This window comes from Cyberlindnera jadinii, assembly GCF_001661405.1.
Source record: "Cyberlindnera jadinii NRRL Y-1542 unplaced genomic scaffold CYBJAscaffold_3, whole genome shotgun sequence".
NCBI classification, from domain to species: Eukaryota; Fungi; Ascomycota; class Saccharomycetes; order Phaffomycetales; family Wickerhamomycetaceae; genus Williopsis; species Williopsis jadinii.
Window position 1 is genome coordinate 835,862 of NW_017963654.1, and position 20,600 is coordinate 856,461.

At 44.5% G+C, this 20,600-nt stretch overlaps 10 protein-coding genes across 10 annotated transcripts; 6 read left to right on the plus strand and 4 right to left on the minus strand.

Annotated features, from left to right (window-relative positions):
* The first annotated feature begins 801 nt into the window (after positions 1 to 801).
* Positions 802 to 3,701, plus strand: DIP2 (snoRNA-binding rRNA-processing protein DIP2). The gene has a single exon (XM_020214593.1). It carries the CDS (start codon positions 834 to 836, stop codon positions 3,624 to 3,626), a length of 2,793 nt encoding a protein of 930 aa, XP_020071974.1. The 5' UTR covers positions 802 to 833; the 3' UTR covers positions 3,627 to 3,701.
* ZRT2 (low-affinity Zn(2+) transporter ZRT2) lies at positions 3,696 to 4,853 on the minus strand (the record flags this gene model as incomplete). The annotated part of the gene is made up of 1 exon (XM_020216826.1): positions 3,696 to 4,853. One exon carries the CDS (start codon positions 4,851 to 4,853, stop codon positions 3,696 to 3,698), a length of 1,158 nt encoding a protein of 385 aa, XP_020071975.1.
* Positions 4,854 to 6,632: 1,779 nt separating this feature from the next.
* On the plus strand, positions 6,633 to 7,529 carry CYBJADRAFT_124478 (aldo/keto reductase; the record flags this gene model as incomplete). The annotated part of the gene is made up of 1 exon (XM_020212536.1): positions 6,633 to 7,529. The coding sequence occupies one exon, from the start codon at positions 6,633 to 6,635 to the stop codon at positions 7,527 to 7,529; it is 897 nt and encodes a 298-aa protein (XP_020071976.1).
* A 109-nt stretch (positions 7,530 to 7,638) lies between these two features.
* On the minus strand, positions 7,639 to 8,660 carry CYBJADRAFT_161423 (ribose-phosphate diphosphokinase; the record flags this gene model as incomplete). The annotated part of the gene is made up of 2 exons (XM_020213611.1): positions 7,639 to 8,524; positions 8,584 to 8,660. 2 exons carry the CDS (start codon positions 8,658 to 8,660, stop codon positions 7,639 to 7,641), a joined length of 963 nt encoding a protein of 320 aa, XP_020071977.1.
* Positions 8,661 to 11,890: 3,230 nt separating this feature from the next.
* CYBJADRAFT_176929 (heat shock protein HSP150) lies at positions 11,891 to 13,024 on the plus strand (the record flags this gene model as incomplete). Its single annotated transcript, XM_020216827.1, has 1 exon — positions 11,891 to 13,024. One exon carries the CDS (start codon positions 11,891 to 11,893, stop codon positions 13,022 to 13,024), a length of 1,134 nt encoding a protein of 377 aa, XP_020071978.1.
* Positions 13,025 to 13,460: 436 nt separating this feature from the next.
* Positions 13,461 to 14,674, plus strand: CYBJADRAFT_180821 (UBC-like protein; the record flags this gene model as incomplete). The annotated part of the gene is made up of 1 exon (XM_020216996.1): positions 13,461 to 14,674. The coding sequence occupies exon 1, from the start codon at positions 13,715 to 13,717 to the stop codon at positions 14,672 to 14,674; it is 960 nt and encodes a 319-aa protein (XP_020071979.1). The 5' UTR covers positions 13,461 to 13,714.
* A 698-nt stretch (positions 14,675 to 15,372) lies between these two features.
* On the plus strand, positions 15,373 to 16,272 carry CYBJADRAFT_166720 (ubiquitin-conjugating enzyme E2). The gene has a single exon (XM_020214594.1). It carries the CDS (start codon positions 15,445 to 15,447, stop codon positions 16,231 to 16,233), a length of 789 nt encoding a protein of 262 aa, XP_020071980.1. The 5' UTR covers positions 15,373 to 15,444; the 3' UTR covers positions 16,234 to 16,272.
* A 50-nt stretch (positions 16,273 to 16,322) lies between these two features.
* CYBJADRAFT_166721 (GroES-like protein) lies at positions 16,323 to 17,858 on the minus strand. Its single transcript, XM_020214595.1, has 2 exons — positions 17,655 to 17,858; positions 16,323 to 17,592 (listed from the first exon to the last, which is right to left on the minus strand). Exons 1-2 carry the CDS (start codon positions 17,776 to 17,778, stop codon positions 16,502 to 16,504), a joined length of 1,215 nt encoding a protein of 404 aa, XP_020071981.1. The 5' UTR covers positions 17,779 to 17,858; the 3' UTR covers positions 16,323 to 16,501.
* A 646-nt stretch (positions 17,859 to 18,504) lies between these two features.
* Positions 18,505 to 18,711, minus strand: KTI11 (Kti11p; the record flags this gene model as incomplete). The annotated part of the gene is made up of 1 exon (XM_020212337.1): positions 18,505 to 18,711. A coding segment is annotated over one exon (207 nt), but the record flags the coding sequence as incomplete, so codon positions are not given.
* Positions 18,712 to 19,250: 539 nt separating this feature from the next.
* On the plus strand, positions 19,251 to 20,193 carry RPS8A (40S ribosomal protein eS8). Its single transcript, XM_020213299.1, has one exon. It carries the CDS (start codon positions 19,521 to 19,523, stop codon positions 20,124 to 20,126), a length of 606 nt encoding a protein of 201 aa, XP_020071983.1. The 5' UTR covers positions 19,251 to 19,520; the 3' UTR covers positions 20,127 to 20,193.
* The last annotated feature ends 407 nt before the right edge of the window (positions 20,194 to 20,600 follow it).

The following is a 20,600-nucleotide window of genomic DNA, read 5'->3' on the forward strand; positions in this document are numbered from 1 at the left end:
TGTATGATTTTGAATCAGTGTGTATGTTTATATTTTTTTCTTCTTAGTTTTACGTAGACGTTGCACCGTGTTGACCATTGCATGTGATTGGCTTTGCGAGAGCAGGCAATGATTATCATGTCCACCAAGCACTCAATTCTTGTCACAATATTTACACGAGGAGACATACAAGGTGCCTGAATGATCAAATCACTTGTCACAATCATGATGTGCTTGATGATATGAACTAATTACTTGACGCAGTGCAATGTGTGGAAGTTCTTCTCAACACCATCTTCATCTACAGAATGATTTTGATATCGGAAATCAACGGCAAGTCAGGCCTACGCATTTGCAGCACAACGCTTTACATGGGTATGAGCTGTAAGGAGCAGTCTGGATTCATAATCCACGATGTGATCATATATTATTTTCTTTTCAATGAGTGGTGGGGGACCTTCACTTGTGTATGTTAATTACACCACAAGTCTCTCACTCCACGATGTATAGGTGAAATAGAGTACATGGCGTTCATCTTTGAAGATCTGTTCCTCTCTGTGTATACATCACACTTCAGCACAGTAGTGAACACCTCCTACGGTGCCATTTACCACCCCTTGTCCCTGCATACATCGCAACAGACATAAGCTGATCAGAGCTCAATGACTGATGCCCATGTTGCAGATTCGACATTGTGATTAGTAAGTGTTTACATAATCATTCAATGCTTACATAATCCAGCTTGCTTATGTCATCCTGATCGCTTCCGCAAAAAAAAATTTCGGTGCTACATTTATTCGATTTCCTCTGTTAAGAGTAAACAAAGAAGTCAGTTCCCTTGAAGGAGAGGTAATATGGTGAAGTCCTACCAACGTTATGAACAGAAGTCATGCTTCGGTGTGATTTCTTCTCGCTCAAATGTCATTTGGCTGCCGCCAACGACAAAAACCGGTGCAGGTCAAGCCATCACCGCTGGGCTAGAAGAGATTCTCATTTGGGACATAAAGACTGGTGAACTTGTGAAACGCCTGAGGGATGGGCTTGCTCCAGGTGCATCAGATGCAAAGTTGTCCAAGCCATCAGAGGTCACTGCGTTGGTCTACCATCCAGACACTACCATTGTTGGTGCAGGATATGACGATGGTTCCATCAAGATTTGGGATCTCATCTCGGGCACTGTGCTCATCAACTTCCAAGGTCATAAATCCGCCGTCACTCTGCTTCGATTTGACAATGAGGGTACGAGACTGGTATCTGGGTCCCGAGACTCCAATATCATCTTCTGGGATCTCGTTGGTGAAACTGGTCTGTTCAAGTTGAGAAGTCATAAGGATCAAATCACTGGTCTATGGTTCAATGAGGAATATCTCATCAGTACTTCCAAGGATGGTTTAATCAAGCTGTGGGACCTGAAAACTCAGCAATGTATTGAAACTCACGTTGCCCATGGTGGTGAATGCTGGAGTCTTGGTGTATCCGGTAATCACATCGTCACAACAGATGCAGAGAATCAAGTGAAAGTGTGGAATGTTGACTTTGAAGAGGAGGAGTCGAACAAGAAGATCGCAGAATTTGGAGTGCTAGAAAAGACAAGTAAGTCCAGAGGGACTGAAATCTCTTTCCGTAGTGTCGGAGGCTCGACTTACTTTTTTATTCAAAATATGGATAAGACTGTTGAAGTGTTCAAGCTCAGATCAGCTGAAGACATTGCGAAGGCCACCAAGAAGAGAGAGAAAAGACTCAAGGAGAAAGGTTACAGCGAGGAGGAGATTGTTGAAGCAATCAAGGACTCTGCAGTGAGCATGCTGATTCAGCCTTTCACTGTTTTAAGATCAAGTTTCAAAATTAAAAGTGCCACTTGGTCTTTGACCAATAGCTCTAGACTCGATATCTTGGTTTCTTCCTCAAACAATACCCTTGAGTACTACACAATTGCACATACAAATAAGGAGGTATCACCTGCCCAGAAACTATACACTGTTGAGCTCCAAGGTCATAGAACAGATATTAGATCGGTTGATGTGAGTGATAATAACAAACTTCTTGCAACTGCATCCAATGGGTTGTTAAAGATTTGGAATACTGCTACTACCAACTGCTTAAGAACATTTGAATGTGGCTATGCATTAGCGGTCAAGTTCTTGCCGGGTGGTACGCTTGTTGTTATTGGTACCAAGAATGGTGAGATTGAGCTATATGATCTTGCAACATCAACACTGCTCGAAAGAGTAGAGGCTCATGAAGGTGCTATTTGGAGTTTAGACCTTACACCGGATGGAACCTCTCTTGTCACTGGATCAGCTGATAAGACCATCAAATTCTGGGACTTCAAGATTGAAAGAGAGACGATTCCAGGAACAAACAGGGAATCGGCCAAGATGAAGATCTTCCACAACAAGACTATGGAACTTGAGGAAGACATCTTAGCTCTCAAGATCTCACCAGAGGCCAAGTACCTGGCTGTATCTCTGTTGGATAACACTGTTAAGGTTTTCTTCTTTGACACTTTGAAGTTCTATCTCAGTTTGTACGGTCACAAGCTTCCAGTCTTGTCCATTGATATCTCGTTTGATTCTAAATTGATCATCACGTCATCTGCTGATAAGAACATCAAGATTTGGGGTCTCGACTTCGGTGACTGTCACAAATCTATCTTTGGCCATCAAGACTCCATTATGAATGTTAGATTTGTTCCTGAAAGCCATAACTTCTTCTCTGCCGGTAAAGATGGACTGCTGAAGTACTGGGACGGTGATAAGTTTGAATGTATCCAAAAGCTCAGCGCACACCAATCTGAAGTTTGGAGTATTGCTGTGGCACATGATGCATCATTTGTTGTAACTACCTCTCACGACCATAGCATTAGAATATGGGAAGAAACTGATGATCAGGTGTTCATCGAGGAAGAAAGAGAGAAGGAAATGGATGAAATGTACGAAGGCACGCTTCTAGCTTCGCTCGAAGGTGACGAGAATACGAAAAAAGACGATGACGATGAGGAGAAGGATACAGATGAAGCCACTGGTGTTCATCAACAGACTTTGGAAACCTTGAAAGCTGGTGAAAAGTTGCTAGAAGCTCTGGAGGCTGGATACAAGGACATCGAGGATGAAGAAGAATACAACCAAAAGTTGAACAAGTGGTTGAAAACGAAGAGTGGTGAACAGCCAATTAGACCAAGCAGAGATCCACTTCTTCAAGCACTCAACAAGACTGGGTCTCAGTACATCCTGGAAACTCTTCTTAAGATCAAACCTTCCCAGCTTGAAGATGCTCTTCTTGTGTTACCATTCTCTTTTGTTTTGAAGTTCTTCAGAGTGATTGAGAAGTGGACTAGTGTCAATGCCATATTGAAGCAACACATCGCTTTAATTTGCAGAGTTTTGTTCTTCCTCATCAGATCCAATCTACACGAGCTCAATAGCTTGAAGAATGAGAAGATCAAGAACCAAGTCATCAATGTTAAGCAGAAGTTGAGAAATGAGCTGAAGGATCAAACTACAGAGCTTGGTTTCAACATTCAAGGATTGAAATTCTTGAGAAACCAATGGAACTTGACACACAGCACCGAATTCATCGATGAGTACGAACAGAGACAGCACGTTGAAAAGACCGCTAAGAAGAGAGTTTACCAGACTTTACAGTGATCAGAAGTACATTAAATAGGTGTGAAAAGAATTCTATAAAATTGTTTCAAATACTTAAATGCTTTAGACTCAAGCCCATTTACCAAGTAAGGCCATCAAACCAGCACCCCAACACATGATAAAGAAGGCCAAAAACATGAGCTTAAAGTTGCCTTTGAACTGTGTAGAGTATATGAATTCATGAGCCATCAACTCCACAAGACCTGTATAGATCAGGATACCAGCTGAAATTGAGTCAAAGATACCGTTGGTCATCAATGCTGTTGCGGAACCTGGTGCATAGGTATGTCTTACACCAATACCAATACCCACAGCTATTGGAGTTGTCAGGGTGAAACCTAATGACAACAACCATGGCGTGTATCTTCTGCTATGATCCCAAGGACATTCTGCAATTCTGGTACCCAAACCCAAACCTTCAAACATTTGATGGAAGACTAACACAATGAATAAGGTGTTGAATTCTTCACCTGCAACTGCCAATGAGAGACCAATGAAGACAGAATGAAAGAGGATACCAAACTCCAAGACGAAAACTGAAAGGATCTGGTTCATGTATTGCTCTAATGCTTGCTTTTCGACAGGCGTGTTGATGACTTCAGGATCTTGATGTTCTGATGCGTGAGAGTAGTGGTTGTGACCTGGAATACTTCTCCCAGTCTCTTCTTTTGGTTGAGAGATACTGCCATCGTTCACTAAAGGATCTGGCTTTTCTTCAAACACTGAAGACTCTTCGTCATCTTTGACCTTACCAAAATTGCCAAAGTGCGAGTGAGTGTGCACCTCTTCACTGGAACCTTGTGCAGCCTTCTCGACATAGTGGTGTGCAACCAATTCACTGAAGAACAGTGCAAACAGTGACATCAAACATATACCGAAGGCCCATGGGTATTCTGTGATTGGTCCTGTCAAACATGAATCTGAAAGAGCATCACTAGCAGGCTCCAATAGATGGATGAACCCGGTTGCAATAATGACACCGGAACCAAAGAACTTCGCTATGAACCAAACCCAGTCTGGTAGCCTAATGAAGGAGTACTTCGAAGATAAGATTGGCAGGAAAGACCCAATAGCAGAGGAGATCAGAATCATAAAGAGAGCAAGGACACGAAGGTTATCCCTACCATCGTATTCGTTACCGGAATCACAGGTCGTAGCATCTGTGGCATCATCATCTCTGATGAAGAGTTTCACCAAATGTATAGCACTCTCAGAGACACTGGCCATGGTTAATTAGTCGATGGTGAGTAGATGACTGTGATGTATAGGAAGTGGTGATACGTGTGAAGAGATGACAACTTTATATAGACAGAGGGGGCAAGAGTTGAATTGAAATGAGCCCTAAATGTCCAATAAGGTTGAATATGTGATAACCAGCAAAGTTCAAAATCTGGTCCCCGTTGTGATGTGCGTACAGTATGAAAAACTAGAGGCCTCGGAGTAGTGAATGAGGCGTATGGCGTAACAGCAGTTTGAGTACGGTGTGTAGAACAAATGTGTCAAGTTCGATAGAGTTCTCAGACACAATGGTGAAGATAACAGCAGACACAGTGGAAAGGTATGAGTGCTGCCAAGGCTATAGAGAGATAAAGACGTTGACAAGACTTCTCAAGATCGATCACTCTGTTAATAGCAGCAAAGATGCAGCAGCAACAAGAAATATCAAGCACCACTGGATGTCATGTTCAATGTGAAAAAATTGATACAACCCTCCTGGCCCTCCTCTGACTCCATCAAATTTCTCAACCGTTGAGGTTATGTGATGCAGTGTTAATGCCGTGAGACCTCGATATGTCACCTGCTGCTGTTACTATGGACTTTTTTTCACAACCTTGGTGGTTGTGGAGTCTTTGATATTACGTCATAGGCGGTGGTTACTATGGGCTCCTTGTGCTTTCGGGGAGCGCTGTGAGGTATTGGATGGCTTATGTAATATCAATTGGCTCTGTGTGTAGGAAGCACGGTCTTGTTCGCTCCAACGGTGGTTCTTCAGGGTCGTAATGTGTAGTTGTGGTGGTATATAAGGAATCTGCAAGCTCCTCCAACGGTTGAGATGTTGCCGGGGCAACCGCTGGAAGTCCGAGCGGTACACACACACGCACCAAGACTTTACACCCGCACACCACGCTCTTTGCCTATGGCCCCGAGGTGTAGTAGCCACACGGTTCGAGGTACTTGAGCAGCTCCACTAACTGTTCAGTGACCTGCTTGGACGGACAACGTGTGCTCTGAAGGGTTCAGCTTGTAGTATGTAGGGGATAGCGATATCACAATGTGCTACACAATCAACAACTAAACGGTTATCGATACAGTTTCCCCAATACTTCAAATGCCGGTTGAATGTTACTAGTAATATAAAATGATGACGATACGATTAGGCCTATGAAATATGGGGTAAAAATATCAGATAAAAGGCTATTGGATAACAACTTAGAGGAGGAAGCACAATGGTTCAAGGATTTTCCTTTTGACTAATGTGTAACCACCCGAATCTTGACAGTTCATGATTCCAGTGGTTTCAATAAAGCATAAGAGAGGCGTAATAACTGTTAAGTGTTACACTAATTTACAGTTCGATTAATTCAGCTATACATTCGCAACTCGAATAAGAAGGTCGAATATCACATTCTGACGATATCTGGCGTATTTGGAGGTATTCAATCCCCCTCCCCCACCATGGAGCACATTGGGTGGAGTTCCATTGACCAAGTTGGGTAACACAACCGTACACCATTACTAATCCGCTAGCCGGGGTTAACGTGGTTATATCGGAGCAGACCAGGTGCTAAGGTCCTCCCCACTACGCAACGCCTGTGGTGATTGGGAATTAAACACACATATCGTCATTTTACGTAAGTAAGTCGAGAATAGGGGGTGTATATTACGTGCTTGCGAATTGAACAAGAAGCTCTGAGTGTCACCCCCTCCCAACTTATAAATACAGAGAGTTGGCATAGTCTTTCTTCACTTGACTCTCAATCACCTCATCAACACTCATCACACATAATGTCAATTAAATACTTCACTTTGAACAACGGGAACAAGATTCCTGCAATCTCCATCGTCGGCACAGGTACCCAATGGTACAAGACAGATAGATCCGGGCCAGTGGATGAGAAGCTTGTTGAGCAGTTGGAGTATGCGCTTTCTTTACCAGGTGTTGTTCACATTGATATTGCTGAGAATTATGGAACCTACAGGGAGCTTGGTCTTGCCTTGAAGAACTCGAAGAAACCCCGTGAAGAGATCTGGATCACTGATAAGTTTTCCAAGATTTCAAAGACTCCGAGAGAAGCCCTTGAGCAATCCCTGAAGGTTATCGGTGTTGAATATGTTGATTTGTACCTAATTCATGATCCATTCTACGACCAGTCAAACCCAGGTTATGATATCTTACAAGCCTGGAAATATCTGGAAGAATTGTACAAAGAAGGGAAAGCCAAAAACATTGGTGTCTCCAACTGGCGTGTTGAAGACTTTGAGAAGTTATTGCCGGTTGCTGAGGTTAAACCAGCTGTGAACCAGATTGAATTCTCTGCTTTCTTACAGAATCAAACTCCAGGCATTTACGACTATGCAAAGACTCATGGGATTCAATTGGAGGCTTACTCTCCATTGGCTCCATTATCTACTAGAAAGGGTGAAACTGGACCTTTCTATGACCTCTTGGATGAATTGACAAAGAAGTACAACAAGGATGCTGGCTCAATCCTTTTGAACTGGGTTTACAGTGTTGGTGTGTTGCCAGTGACTACATCGTCCAAAAAAGAAAGAATTGCTTCAGCTGATAAGGTATTTGAATTTGAATTGGATGATGAGGATGTGAAGAAAATCACGAAACTTGGCCAACAACATGCCACTGTTCGTCAGTACTGGAAGCCACAATATGACCAGTACAACTAAGCTTCTTTTTAACTAGTTTGTCTCAGTAAATGTTGTATCTCTGTTTTCTTTTTTCTTTCTTTTAGTATAAATGTATATCTCAAAATTGTACACAGTGATGGCGGATTCTCTAAGCTGGAGCATTGGTGAACAGATATGAAATACTCTCACCGTTATGCAAACGACGAATGGCCTCTGCTAAAGTTGGACTAACGTCAATTTGATCCAGTCTGTCATTCTCAATGGTGACGGGCACAGTGTTGGAGCATACAATCTTGCTCAATCTTGAATTAGCCAACCTTTCAGGCGCAGCTCCACTAAAGATACCATGAGTAACTATGGATATAACCTCTTTAGCACCATTGTCCAACAACGTATCAGCAGCCTTAACAAGGGTACCACAAGTATCAGCCATATCGTCGATCAAAATACAAGTCTTATCTTGTACATCACCAACAAGCACCATCTTCGAAACCTCGTTAGCCTTTTGTCTCTCCTTGTGTATAAGAGCAAAGTTCAAGTCGAGTTTATCAGCGATGGACGCAACACGTTTGGCACCACCTGCATCTGGGGAAACCAAGATAGCGTTCTCCGTGCCGATGTTCTCCTTTATGTATCTCAAAACTGAAGGTTCAGCGTACAAGTTATCCACTGGAATTCTGAAGAAACCCTGGATCTGAGAAGCGTGTAAATCCATCGTGATGACATGATGGCAACCAGCTGTCTGTAACAAGTTTGCAATCAGCTTAGCAGTGATCGGAGCACGGGATTTGTCCTTCTTGTCTTGTCTAGCGTATGGGAAGTTTGGTATCACGGCAGTGATACGACGAGCAGATGCCGTCTTACAGGCATGAATCATAATCAGCAACTCCATTAGGAAATCGTTAATCTCGTTCTCACCACATCCTGTTTGGATAATGTACACATCCTCATCTCTGACCGACTCTGCAATCGTGACTGATGTCTCCTGGTTCGAATATTGATACACACCAATCTTACTCAACTTGATACCCAACCTTCACAAAATGCGTTAGTACGGAGAGACACAACCACACACTCGGCGCAGCTCACTTACCTCTGCGAGATCTTCTCTGCAAGCTCGGGATGAGAGTTACCGGCAAGCAGCTTAATGGAGTTCACAGCAGTCGCCATCTCGATGAATATCTATAAGGAGAAGAGAATGAGAGGGATAAGAAATCTACCTTTAAAAGTGTAGTTAATCCCCGTGGAAACGTGATGAGCTTTTTGTCCTTTTTTTTGGCTAAAATTTTTTGCGCGGACTTTTGAACATTTGCGAAAGAAAAGGACATTTGCGCTAAGGTTTTACGCCATTTGTCGCTTTTCACGAAGATGGCATTTGTATAACGCACTTTGGCGAAAGTCGGACTCTTTTAGGAAAGTACGTAAAATTCTGGGGAAATGGTTTCCATGAAACCGATCATGATAGGTGTTCCAATGAAGCACACGGACTGTCTGGCTGTGAAGTACATTCCAAAGGTGTGGGAAGTCACCTCTTCTCCCCATTGGTGTGATGAACATCTAATTGTATCAGTTATTTACTGTAATGATGGGGGCGAATTGTTATATATGGGGAAAGGTATCTTCTCGCATTATACGGTTCACAGGAATAACTGTGGAGTTGACAACGCTGCTGGAAGACTTAATTGGACAAGTTTAGCAAGGTGAATCTTGGACAATCTTCGAGCAAACAGAATGCACGTGGGGTCTTCAGTGCCACTGGGGTCGTCCAATGGAGCGAGCACTGATATGTAAACTCCCCTCTTTGTTAGGATGCTCATTAGTGAACAAGCTAGTGCTCATCCCTATCTGTTTCAGTGCAGCATTAACATCTCAAGCATTAATCACATGATTATGCTTCATGTTTGAGGATGAATGATGATTTACGTCATTCGTTCAATTATATGCTCTCTTTTGTTAAAGTCTGGATGTTATTGGAGTTCGTCTGTCGAATATAAGTCCTGAGTGAATCACCATAATGCTCTTCTTCAATTGTAGAGAGTTTAACCAACTACAGCACTCTTATTTGCCTTAACAGAGTGCTCGAATTGACCCATACAAAGCTAAGAGTGTGAGTCTACGCATTTGTGTGAGAGCTCAAATTGGCGATCTCCCGTTTCTCAGCGCAGCACGTCTGATAATGTGACATCTAAAAAGTCATTGTGCAACACAATGCTTCTCTTCCTCAACCATGGTGACAGCTTTGATTCTCCCCTTCGTGGACCCCACAAATATTGGGGATAGATGGGAAATTGTGAGTACAGGATGCTTCTTGAAGAGCACTTGCCAATGCTTGCTGTGTTCTTCACCTCTACATCAATTGTACCAACTACTCAATTATCCGAGTAACTTCAACACCCTCTACAAAGTGAGATACCATTGAAGTTGTTAACAAAAGCCTTTGTGAAACCATGGACCTTGTTGCGCCCTGAAGTCACAGAGCAGTTCAAGGACGAACCTTTCTCCCTAGTCGTAACCCACGAACCAACCCTTCCAAGTTCGGGGCAGAGACAACTGTCATAAACCAACAAGTTATACAGCAACGTTCTTTTTCAGCCAACATGCAGCACTGTCAAAACCATCATAAATGAAGCTAGCAGCCAAACTGTCTTGGAGTAATAAAACTGGCTGTATGGACATGCCCACCGAACCCGGGGCTGGTCGATAATCAATGAGACCTCTTGGCTCAATGTTCAATTACACCACCAGCAAAGAATGCCAGACATCTCAAGCTCTTGGTTATGTCGATCATCATCAGATAAAAGTGTTTACGTCTAGTCTAATAATAGCTAATGTCCCATAATAATTACGCAAGGCACCTCTGTATATTGATTTGAGTTCGAAGACAAAGGCAGTGTGTTCCAAAAATGGCGCACGCCGTGTTAAAAAAAACGAAAATCGCACTCTGAGACACGAGCTGCACAGCAAAGTGATTTTAATTGGACGATAATGAGTCAAGCCATAAAACAAAAAGGACGTGTATATTCTCCGTATACAGGCAATTTGATAGCATCAAGGCGTGTGTAAAACTCGACGTGGTCAATTGATCACGTTTGGATCTGCCTGGCTAAAGGAAGGGTCGCTCGCTTATGAGATTCGTCCCAGGTTTCAACGTTTCAGTCGCATCAGGTTCGCATGGTTCCTGGTCCCTGGATCAAGCAATTTAGCCCAATACAGTAATAACAAACCATTCCATGGCTCCGTAGTGTTGCGGGTTTGAACGTGTTGATGTGAAGATCACTTTCCAAGTCTCAATTGAACGCCTGATGGACAAAATGGCTCTTGCAAGTTGCTGCTATGTGATGTTACGAGTTGACGCATGTAATTTATGCGCTGCCAGCCATTAGGGCTGTGTCCAATACATCCACCATGTACTCTGTCACCACGGTGATAGTAGTACGCTCGCTTCGCGTTGGCAGCACTACACATACCAAAAGAAGATATGGCCGTACTAAAAATAGGGATAGGTACACCCAACGTGCAATTGAACGACAAATCACACACGGTCGGTAACTATGGGAGGAGTCTTTCGGGAAGAATATACATTCACACTGGAAGTGCCTCTGTGAGTAATGAACGCGCGCACACGCGCATATTCCCACTCAATTGAAAACCAACTGAGGAGCTGAGCTCTGCCTTTGATAAGGAGCAATAACACTGTACAACAGGAGCCGGAAGGAATACTCGGCTTGAAAGTTTTCATGAGCCAATAAGCCGGTAAGGACCTTCCATCTCCGGCAATGTGTCGACGATCCCATGATCCGTACAATCCCTAAAGTTCTCCAGTTCAATTACACCCAACACGGCCCACATGCCGGAGAGCATTCGCACTTCTAGTGGGTCCATGACTCGTCAACTTCGCCATGACGCCATGGAATCATTTCTAAGACAGCAATTAATTTGATCCACCAGCCCATTGGAGTAATGGAACTCGATCTAAGGTACACCGACGATCTGATTGGTCGACAATTGGCCGTCGAGAAAGATTTTGCTCCTGCAGCCAGCCACGCTATTGTTCCTGTGTTTACATCTTTCCCAAACAGGCAATGAAAATTTTGATCCAAATCACTTTCCTTTCCGTTTTCGGTGCGAATTGCGTGCATATGCGAGACGCATAGTGGCATCCTCAACCGTTCTCCCGTGTGATGTCGTTCTATTTTTGGCCATGTTGAACGAGTTGGATGAGATTTTGTTGTCTTGATTCAACCCATTTCACCATTATATAAAGGGGTAGTGAGTGCCGGTGTTTGTTGGAAGTTGGTTGGTTAGTGTCATCATCAAATCATCAATCAACAGTTGAACTATCCATTCACTCATCTGATTGCGTTTACCAAACCAGCACTAGACTAAACTATTCACACAAAATGCAATACAAGAAGAGCCTTCTCACATCCACTTTCCTTGCTTCTGCTCTGGCCAGCTACATCCCATCTGAGCCATGGACCACCTTGACCCCAGATGAGGATTATCCATCTGGTGCTATCACCGACCACCTCAGAACTTTTGGTATTGCCGTTCAGCCTATCACCTCTGCCTCTGCCACTGCCACTGCCAGTGTTGATAAGAGAGATGTTGTTTCCCAAATCGGTGACGGTCAGATTCAAGCCACTACTGCTACTGAAGCTCAAGTAGTTTCTCAAATTGGTGATGGTCAAATTCAAGCCACTACTGCTACTGAAGCTCAAGTAGTTTCTCAAATTGGTGATGGTCAAATTCAAGCCACTACTGCTACTGAAGCTCAAGTAGTTTCTCAAATTGGTGATGGTCAAATTCAAGCTACTACTGCTACTGCTGCTCAAGTTGTCTCTCAAATTGGTGATGGTCAAATTCAAGCTACTACTGCTACTGCTGCTCAAGTTGTCTCCCAAATCGGCGATGGTCAAATTCAAGCTACTACTGCTACTGAAGCTCAAGTAGTTTCTCAAATTGGCGACGGTCAAATTCAAGCTACTACTGCTACTGAAGCTCAAGTAGTTTCTCAAATTGGCGACGGTCAAATCCAAGCTACAACTCTCACAACTGCTCAAGCCATCTCTCAAATCGGTGACGGTCAAATTCAAGCCACCACCTCTACCGTTGCTGCTGCATCTCAAATCACCGATGGTCAAGTTCAAGCCACCAGCGAAGTCTCTGATGATGATGCTGAGAACGGACAAGACACTGAAGGTGCCGAGGAAGATGACTACGCTTTCTCCTACTCCTGTCTCACCGACTCCTCATTGGCTATGACCCTTAACGGTTCTATTTTGACTGATTCACGTGGCCGTATTGGTTCCATTGTTGCTAACAGACAATTCCAATTCGACGGTCCACCACCACAAGCCGGTGCCATCTACGCTGCTGGTTGGTCCATCACCACCGACGGTTACTTGGCTCTCGGTGACAGCGACGTCTTCTACCAATGTTTGTCTGGTAGCTTCTACAACTTGTACGATGAGTCCATCGGAGACCAATGTACTGCTATCCACTTGGAGATTGTTGACTTGATTACTTGTTAAGCACCATCAACTCGACATCAAATAGCATTACATTTATTCTCTAATTCATACACATTGTTGTCACCATCAACTGAGCATGGTGCAATTGGGACGTTTCAAACTACTTTGGGCATTACGATCATTACTTCTCTTTTTTTTATCACTTTTCATCAATTCTTTCACGACTGGGCTTTTTCTTTCATCTTGTTCATCTTCCCCGGGCTATTCCACTTGATGTTGATCTACCGGCCTTGTTGCCTCATGTCGACCATCCACAGGCTATCATCGTCGCTCCATCAACACACTCAGTCAGCACGATTTGAACACTTTTTTCTCATTTCTCGCATTTGATTTCCTTATATAGTTTTTTATTATAATCTTACGGTATTTCTACTACTTTTACCACCACTCCTTGTAGTAAAATGGTTTATTAGCACCTTGTTGAAGCTGCTGCTGCCACTGCTGCCACTGCTGCCACTGCTGCCACTGCGCTGGGCGGAAGAAAACCCTGCCGGGGCTCATTTCTAGGCGGGCACTCATTCCTAGGCGGGGTCGCCTGTGCCGGATTTGTTTTGGTGTTTCCCTTCGCGGGCAGACGACCCGCCAGCCAAAACAAACATCAAACTGCTGTTAAACAGCCGAGAGCCGCTAAACAGCTGAGAGCGGCAATCTTCAGCCTGATCTGGTCAGATAGCAGTGCTGAGTAGAGCGATGGCTACGATCACAGCTCAGAAGAGGCTGACAAAGGAGTACAAGGCGCTTTCTGATGAGCCTACTCCTTATATCTACGCCCGCCCTGATGAACAGAACATCCTGGAATGGCACTACATCATAACAGGGCCACCAGGAACCCCGTACGAGGGCGGCCAGTACCATGGGATGCTGATATTCCCCCCGACGTATCCATTCAAACCCCCTGGTATCACGATGATCACGCCAAACGGCAGATTCCAGACGAACAAGCGATTATGTCTCACGATCAGCGACTATCATCCTGAATCGTGGAACCCGGCCTGGTCTGTTGGCACGATCTTGGTTGGCTTGTTGAGCTTTATGACTGGGAATGAGGGCACAACTGGCACCATCAAGAATACAGAAAAGCAGAAGATTGCCCTTGCCAGCCAGAGTAAAACGTGGAATGCAACGAAGAATACCAAATTCATGAAGATATTAGCCGACTTTGCATACAAAGACTCCGTGGAGGAGAAATCGGTGAAGGAGCTGGAAGAAGCTCGTCAGAAGAGACGGAATGATCTCAAGAGGAAACTGGAATGCCTCAGTGCGGGAGACAGCGGCTGTAAGGCTCTTGATACAAACAACTCTGTCTCTATGACCAGCGTAGACAAGCTGAGCGCTGGGGGATTGGTGGACGTCATAGACATCAGCGATGAGGAAGGCTCGCTGAGGAAAATCAAGTGTACAGAAAATGCGACGATCATCGACACAGTCGACTTGGACGCTGAAGACGATGTCGTAGAGAGCCCGAAACATGGAGGCCACTCTGAGTTTGAAGACGATTTCTATGACGATTTCGAGGTGAGTGACGCTGAAAGCTTCATCAACGATGTTGATGCCGATAACGAACATGATAGTGCTGCCGAAGTCGTCAATGATTCAATAAAAGAACCCCAAGGGAGCACTGGATGCGATTCTGTCATCGTATTGGACTGACTACACTTATGCACACGATCTAAGGCACCTCAACAGCTAACACGATATTTACGAACTTCAACATTGATACGACATGTATGGCACAACCCGGGGATCGCCATGTAGCCAACAAACCCTTGGACTACTGGATAGTCCCCGTGATGCTATGTATGATTCACGGATAACCCGATACTGCCTGTCCTCTTCAGCCCATAACTCTACGTTGCCCTCACTTGGTCGCAGAACACACCAAATCAGCAACAGTTGTCCCACCAACAAGCTGAATAAGCTGATTATCTTTGACTATACACGTAAAACGATACTCCTTAACACGTAGCTGTGGTTGAATGAGGTTAAACAATGTGTGTATCATATCACAATCGAAGCACGCTGACGACCAGCCTTTCCACACGCTGTTTCCAAGAACACTGGATGGCTCGAGCTACCAGGTAAAACACTCAATCGTGCACAATCACAGTGAGCACCCACCACTGCTTCTCCAACAGCCATTTTCCCCCAGCTGAAAGCTCGCGTTGTATCTCTCGATACACGCACTGCGTATGTGCTTTGATGCGTTAGAGCGATCATCCACCCATTTTCGGAACGTTCCGAAAAGGGAAGTCTTATCGCTTACGTAATCAATCCTTTTCCCTGTCCCTCGCCCGTCTGAGCCCAACACTTTTAACAAAGCGTAGTACTTCCCACAGTTGTGGAGAGGAGATTTGGTAGCAGCAGGCTGTTTATCATCGCTAGAGCGAGACTAGAACCGATCCCACTGTCAGAGAGAGACCATGGCGTCCAAAGGAGCAACCAAGAGGCTCACCAAGGAGTACAAATCCATGGTTGAGAACCCGCCGCCTTACATAGAGGCCCATCCATCGGAGCGCAACATCCTTGAATGGCACTATTTGATCACGGGGCCTCCAGACACGCCATATTCAGGTGGCCAATACCACGGTATGCTTATATTCCCAAAGGACTACCCTTTCAAGCCACCAGAGATCCGTATGATCACGCCTAACGGTAGATTCCAGGTCAACACAAGACTATGCCTCAGTATGAGCGATTTCCATCCTGATACATGGCAGCCGGCATGGTCTGTTGCGACGATCCTCACAGGCTTGCTGAGCTTTATGACTGGTGATGAGCCAACCACTGGAAGCATCGTGACGAGCGCAGATGCAAAGAAGCGTTACGCACAGGTGAGTTTGAACTGGAATGCTACACAGAATGACCGCTTTAAGAAGGAGTTTCCTGAGATGGTGATCAAAAACTTGGCCAAAGTGAAGGAGCTGAACGATGCCAACGAGCAGAAGAAGAGGGCTGCCGAACTAGAAGCTGCTGCTAAGGCATCAGCTGCCACATCCTCGCTGTCAGCCACAGGCTCTGATGGTCAGATGGGAGGTGATGCTGACACAGGACTTTCACAAGAAGAGCTAGCCAAAATGGACCCTGAAGACCGTATACGTTACCTCGCTGCTCAAAAGCCCAAGAAGATCAACTCTGGTAGAAATCATGCGATGGTGTACTATGTTCTTGCCATAGCAATTGTTCTTGGGTTTTTTAGAGTGGTTAGCTGATAGTTGATATTGTAACCAACTATATACATATTGGGGGTTTATTGAAAGGTTTTCTTCGCTCTTTTAGTCATACGAAAGGAAAGAGAGAGGAGAATACGATATTATGTGATTCTAATGATTGAATTTATATACACACATTTAAATTATGTTTCTTTGACTTTGTCTTGTATACAGTCTTAGTTGTATCTGAATGCCGTACAAGATGAAAAGATTGAGCTATTACTCGATTGTCTATGCCGCAGTTTAGCTGAAGGTGGACTGTAACACTTTAGAACAGCTCCACTTTGAGAACAACCTTACCGTGGGCATGTCCACTTTCAACTTTACGCTTTGCAGCAGCATATTCCTTCCAATCATACGTCGAATCGATAACGTTTGTTATCTCACCAGCCTCCAGCATTTCACGTCCAACTTCGATCCAATCACCTGGCTTCTTGTTGAATTCAAGCTTGAGGTACTTCATGTTCCATACTCCTGCAAACCAGGATCTGGCACCCATGCTCACGTTGTTCCAGGAATTGTAAAGGTCGGACTTGTAGTTGAAATGGTAATCACCCACCGTGGTGATGTAACTTCCTCCATTGGCCAAGTACTCCTTGCAATGTTCAACGAGTTTGTAGCCACCAACACAATCGAGAATGAGGTCAAACTTCTTGCCTGGGATATCACGGACTTCAATTGGGTTGCCTTGGTCGTCATAGTCTTTATAGACACCAGTTGTCGTCAATACATCAAGCACGTGTGGCACATCCGGGTTCACTTTGTAATTCACACATAACTTAGCACCAACCTGCTTCGCTAACGGGATCGCAGAACCCGAGCACACAGCAACAATGTTCTCGGTGTGATATGACTGCTTCAAGAGTTGGATGGCCATCATACCAACACTTGAGGAGCCACCGTTGATCAAAACATTCGAGTCCTTGGAGATTTTACACTTGGCCAATGCCTGGAATGCGGTTCCAAAAGTGATCATCCACGACGACGCCTCTTCCCATGATAGCCCCTTTGGCTTGTGTACTATTGCATCCTCAGAGGGATAGATCACAATGCTGGAGCACAGTGTGCCAAAGCCGTTGGGATGGATATACAAGCCGCAAACCTCGTCTCCTTCTTTCCAATCGCCGGTCACTTTGGAGCCGATGTTGGTGATAACACCGGCATACTCACGGCCAATACCACGCTCGCTGTTCATGTTGGAAGTGTAACTGTTGATGATCTTCAGGTCTAATGGGTTCAGTGGGGCAGCTCTGACCTGGACAACGATGGCCCTCGCAGGGATAGGCAGCTTAATAGGCATGTCATAGGTGAACTGTGGCTCCTTGTACTTTGAATAGAACACAAGCTGCTTCGTAGGAACTGAAGACGAACGGTTAATACACAATCTCTCACACGTCAAATGGAAAGCACACATTACCTACTGTTCTTGACATGACGGAGAGGACGAGCAACACGCTTCATGTGGACCTCATCCGTCTTGATCTCCACAGGTGCGGGAGTATCATTCACCTTGACGAGGTTCTTCAAAGCAGGATCAGAGGACATGGCTCAACAGGGTGCAAAATGCTATGTATAGCAAGTGTTTACAGAACTGATAAGAAAGCAGATGCTTATACGTTTTTTTTCCAACTCGCTCTTTATATAAAAACAACAACATGGACAAAAGCCAGCGTTAATAGCCGTTGAAATATGGCTCAATTGCAGCCGTTGAGTTTAATCCGATCAGTGCGGAGTTTCTGTTTAGTACCGCTTTTTAAACCTCTCCTAGCGGGACGGGACAAGGGACAAAAAAAGAAATGGAAACCTCTGCTATTAAGACGGTGTTCTTTGGGACATAAGTGTTTGAATTGTTCATTTTGTATGGAAAGGTGGCGATTTACGGGTTGTTTCGTCGTAGTTGAAGCGTACTTGGTGTTTCGAAACAGGGGACTGCAATGGGTCCTTGTAGCGACGGGTTTGGTGTCGTTTATTCGTGCCTGTCAACAGCGTGCGCAGGCTCTGTCCAAGCTTGAAGTTTTTAATTGAGTGCGAAATGGGACCCTCGGGCGTGGGCATTGGAATCACACATTTGCAGTGAATGAATGTTGAACAAGTAGAGGAATCGTCGATGCAGTTCTATTCATAGTAGCCGAGCCAGTATTGTAAACGCCAGATGGTGTACCGCCTTTGCACCACGCTTTCCCTCGAGGTGACGCTGCCTCTTATGAGCCATAGTCCGCAAGACTGGTTGAAAGTGTCAGCACAAGACCAGTAACATCAACTCTTCTCCAGCTCTGCGTAATATTCGTCCAAATCCTCCTCATCAAATATCACCTGGATCATCAGTGAACAGCTCGGACAAACAGCAACGTCCTCGCCATCTTTCAAGTCATCAATGAACACTTGGAATCTATCACCACATGGACAAGGGTATGTGAAGAGCATGGTCTGGGGATCAAACGTCATGTCCTCGATCTCGATCTGGTCATAGTACGTCATGTTGAGAGAAGCTCACAATCTACGCAAATGCAAAGAGATTAACAGCACCAGACCCCTTGTTGTTGCTGTAGACTCAGAGTGAGTTGCATTGGTTCTTTTTTTTCCGTAGTCCTCTCTTCGCCTCCATCGCCGTTTCTTTTCTTTTCTTTTGCACTTCTTTTGACATATTACAGCCCTAAACAATTTGTAATCACGTGTGGTCAGCTAGGGCTGTTTGTGATGTCCAGGTGTAACCTCCCTTACTGAAAAAAAACAGACACGAAACAACAGGTGAAAAACACCTGCACATCAGCACTACGTATGTGTGTCCTCAACCGCTTCAACATCCGAACACCCATACTAATTCAACACCGCGAAGACGCCGCGAATGCCACCGAAAGTTGGTTCGCGCGCGACTTTCACCGTCGCACTGCTTTTTTCGCCCAGTGCGACTTTCGTTGGCAGCTGGCGTGGGACTCTGTGAAAAAGTTGAAGCTGAGTTTCTACATCACTTAAACAACTACCCATAAAATCTTAGAGAACATCGCAACAGAACAGTAAGTGAATTTGAGTAACCAGTAAGGGAAGAAGGATAAAGACAGTGCTTCGGAGGAGTCATCGCAACGTTGTCCAGCCATTGTATCTTTGAACTATCATATTCTTGTTTTTGTTTTTTCTATTCAGAGCTGGATCTGGAGGGTAAAAAGTTCTTCAGTCACACTCGAGTAGAATTATTTTAACAGGAAAAGCTTTCAAGAAGATCTCACTCACGTCTTTCACCTCCCTGCACACTAACTTGACATTTCAGTGCTAACAAACAACTTCTAGATATGGGTATTTCCAGAGATTCTCGTCACAAGCGTTCCGCTACTGGTGCTAAGCGCGCTCAATTCAGAAAGAAGAGAAAATTCGAGTTGGGTCGTCAAGGTGCTAACACCAAGATTGGTACTAAGCGTATTCACACTGTTAGAACCCGTGGTGGTAACCAAAAGTTCAGAGCTTTGCGTGTTGAAACCGGTAACTTCTCCTGGGGTTCCGAGGGTGTCACCAGAAAGACCAGAATTGCCGGTGTTGTCTACCATCCATCTAACAACGAGTTGGTTAGAACTAACACTTTGACCAAGTCTGCTATCGTTCAAATCGATGCTACTCCATTCAGACAATGGTACGAGACTCACTACGGTCAACAAGTTGGTAAGAAGAGAAACCAAAAGTCCGAGGAGGCTGAGGTTTCCAAGTCCAGAAAGGTTGTCAGAAAGTTGGCTTCCAGAGCTGCTGCTTCTAAGATTGAGCACGCTGTCGACTCCCAATTCGGTGCCGGTAGATTGTACGCTTGTATCTCTTCTAGACCAGGTCAATCCGGTAGAGCTGATGGTTACATCTTGGAAGGTGAGGAGTTGGCTTTCTACTTGCGTAGATTGACTGCTAAGAAGTAAACCCGGTGATAGTGTTTAATAGTTTTTCTCATGTTTCATCAATAAAATCATTTACGTTTAATGTTTTGTTCTTACACTGTAGAATTCTTCAGCGTGCTGGTACACGATAGTGAGTGGACGGTGTGAACATTCATACACGACGGCATGATACACTTAAACAAGGTTGCTATATAACGATCTCCAGGTGCCAACTTTGGGCCTTGCAATTGAACTACTGGGAAAGGTACAACTTCTCACTACAGAGTATTGAATTTGATTCGTGTGTATTACTGGCCAGCCATATAGACTAAACTATAACAGAGTTAGTATTTCATCACACTATAGTGTCAAAGGAATAGCATTGTTGTTTGAGGAACTGAGCAATACAAATCAGTAGAGGCAATATTGTTTCTCCGCACTCTCGAAAGTCGGTACAGGTCTGTGTTAATACTTTTCTCATCATAGTAGACCCAGTTCCTCATTCACATGTAACCC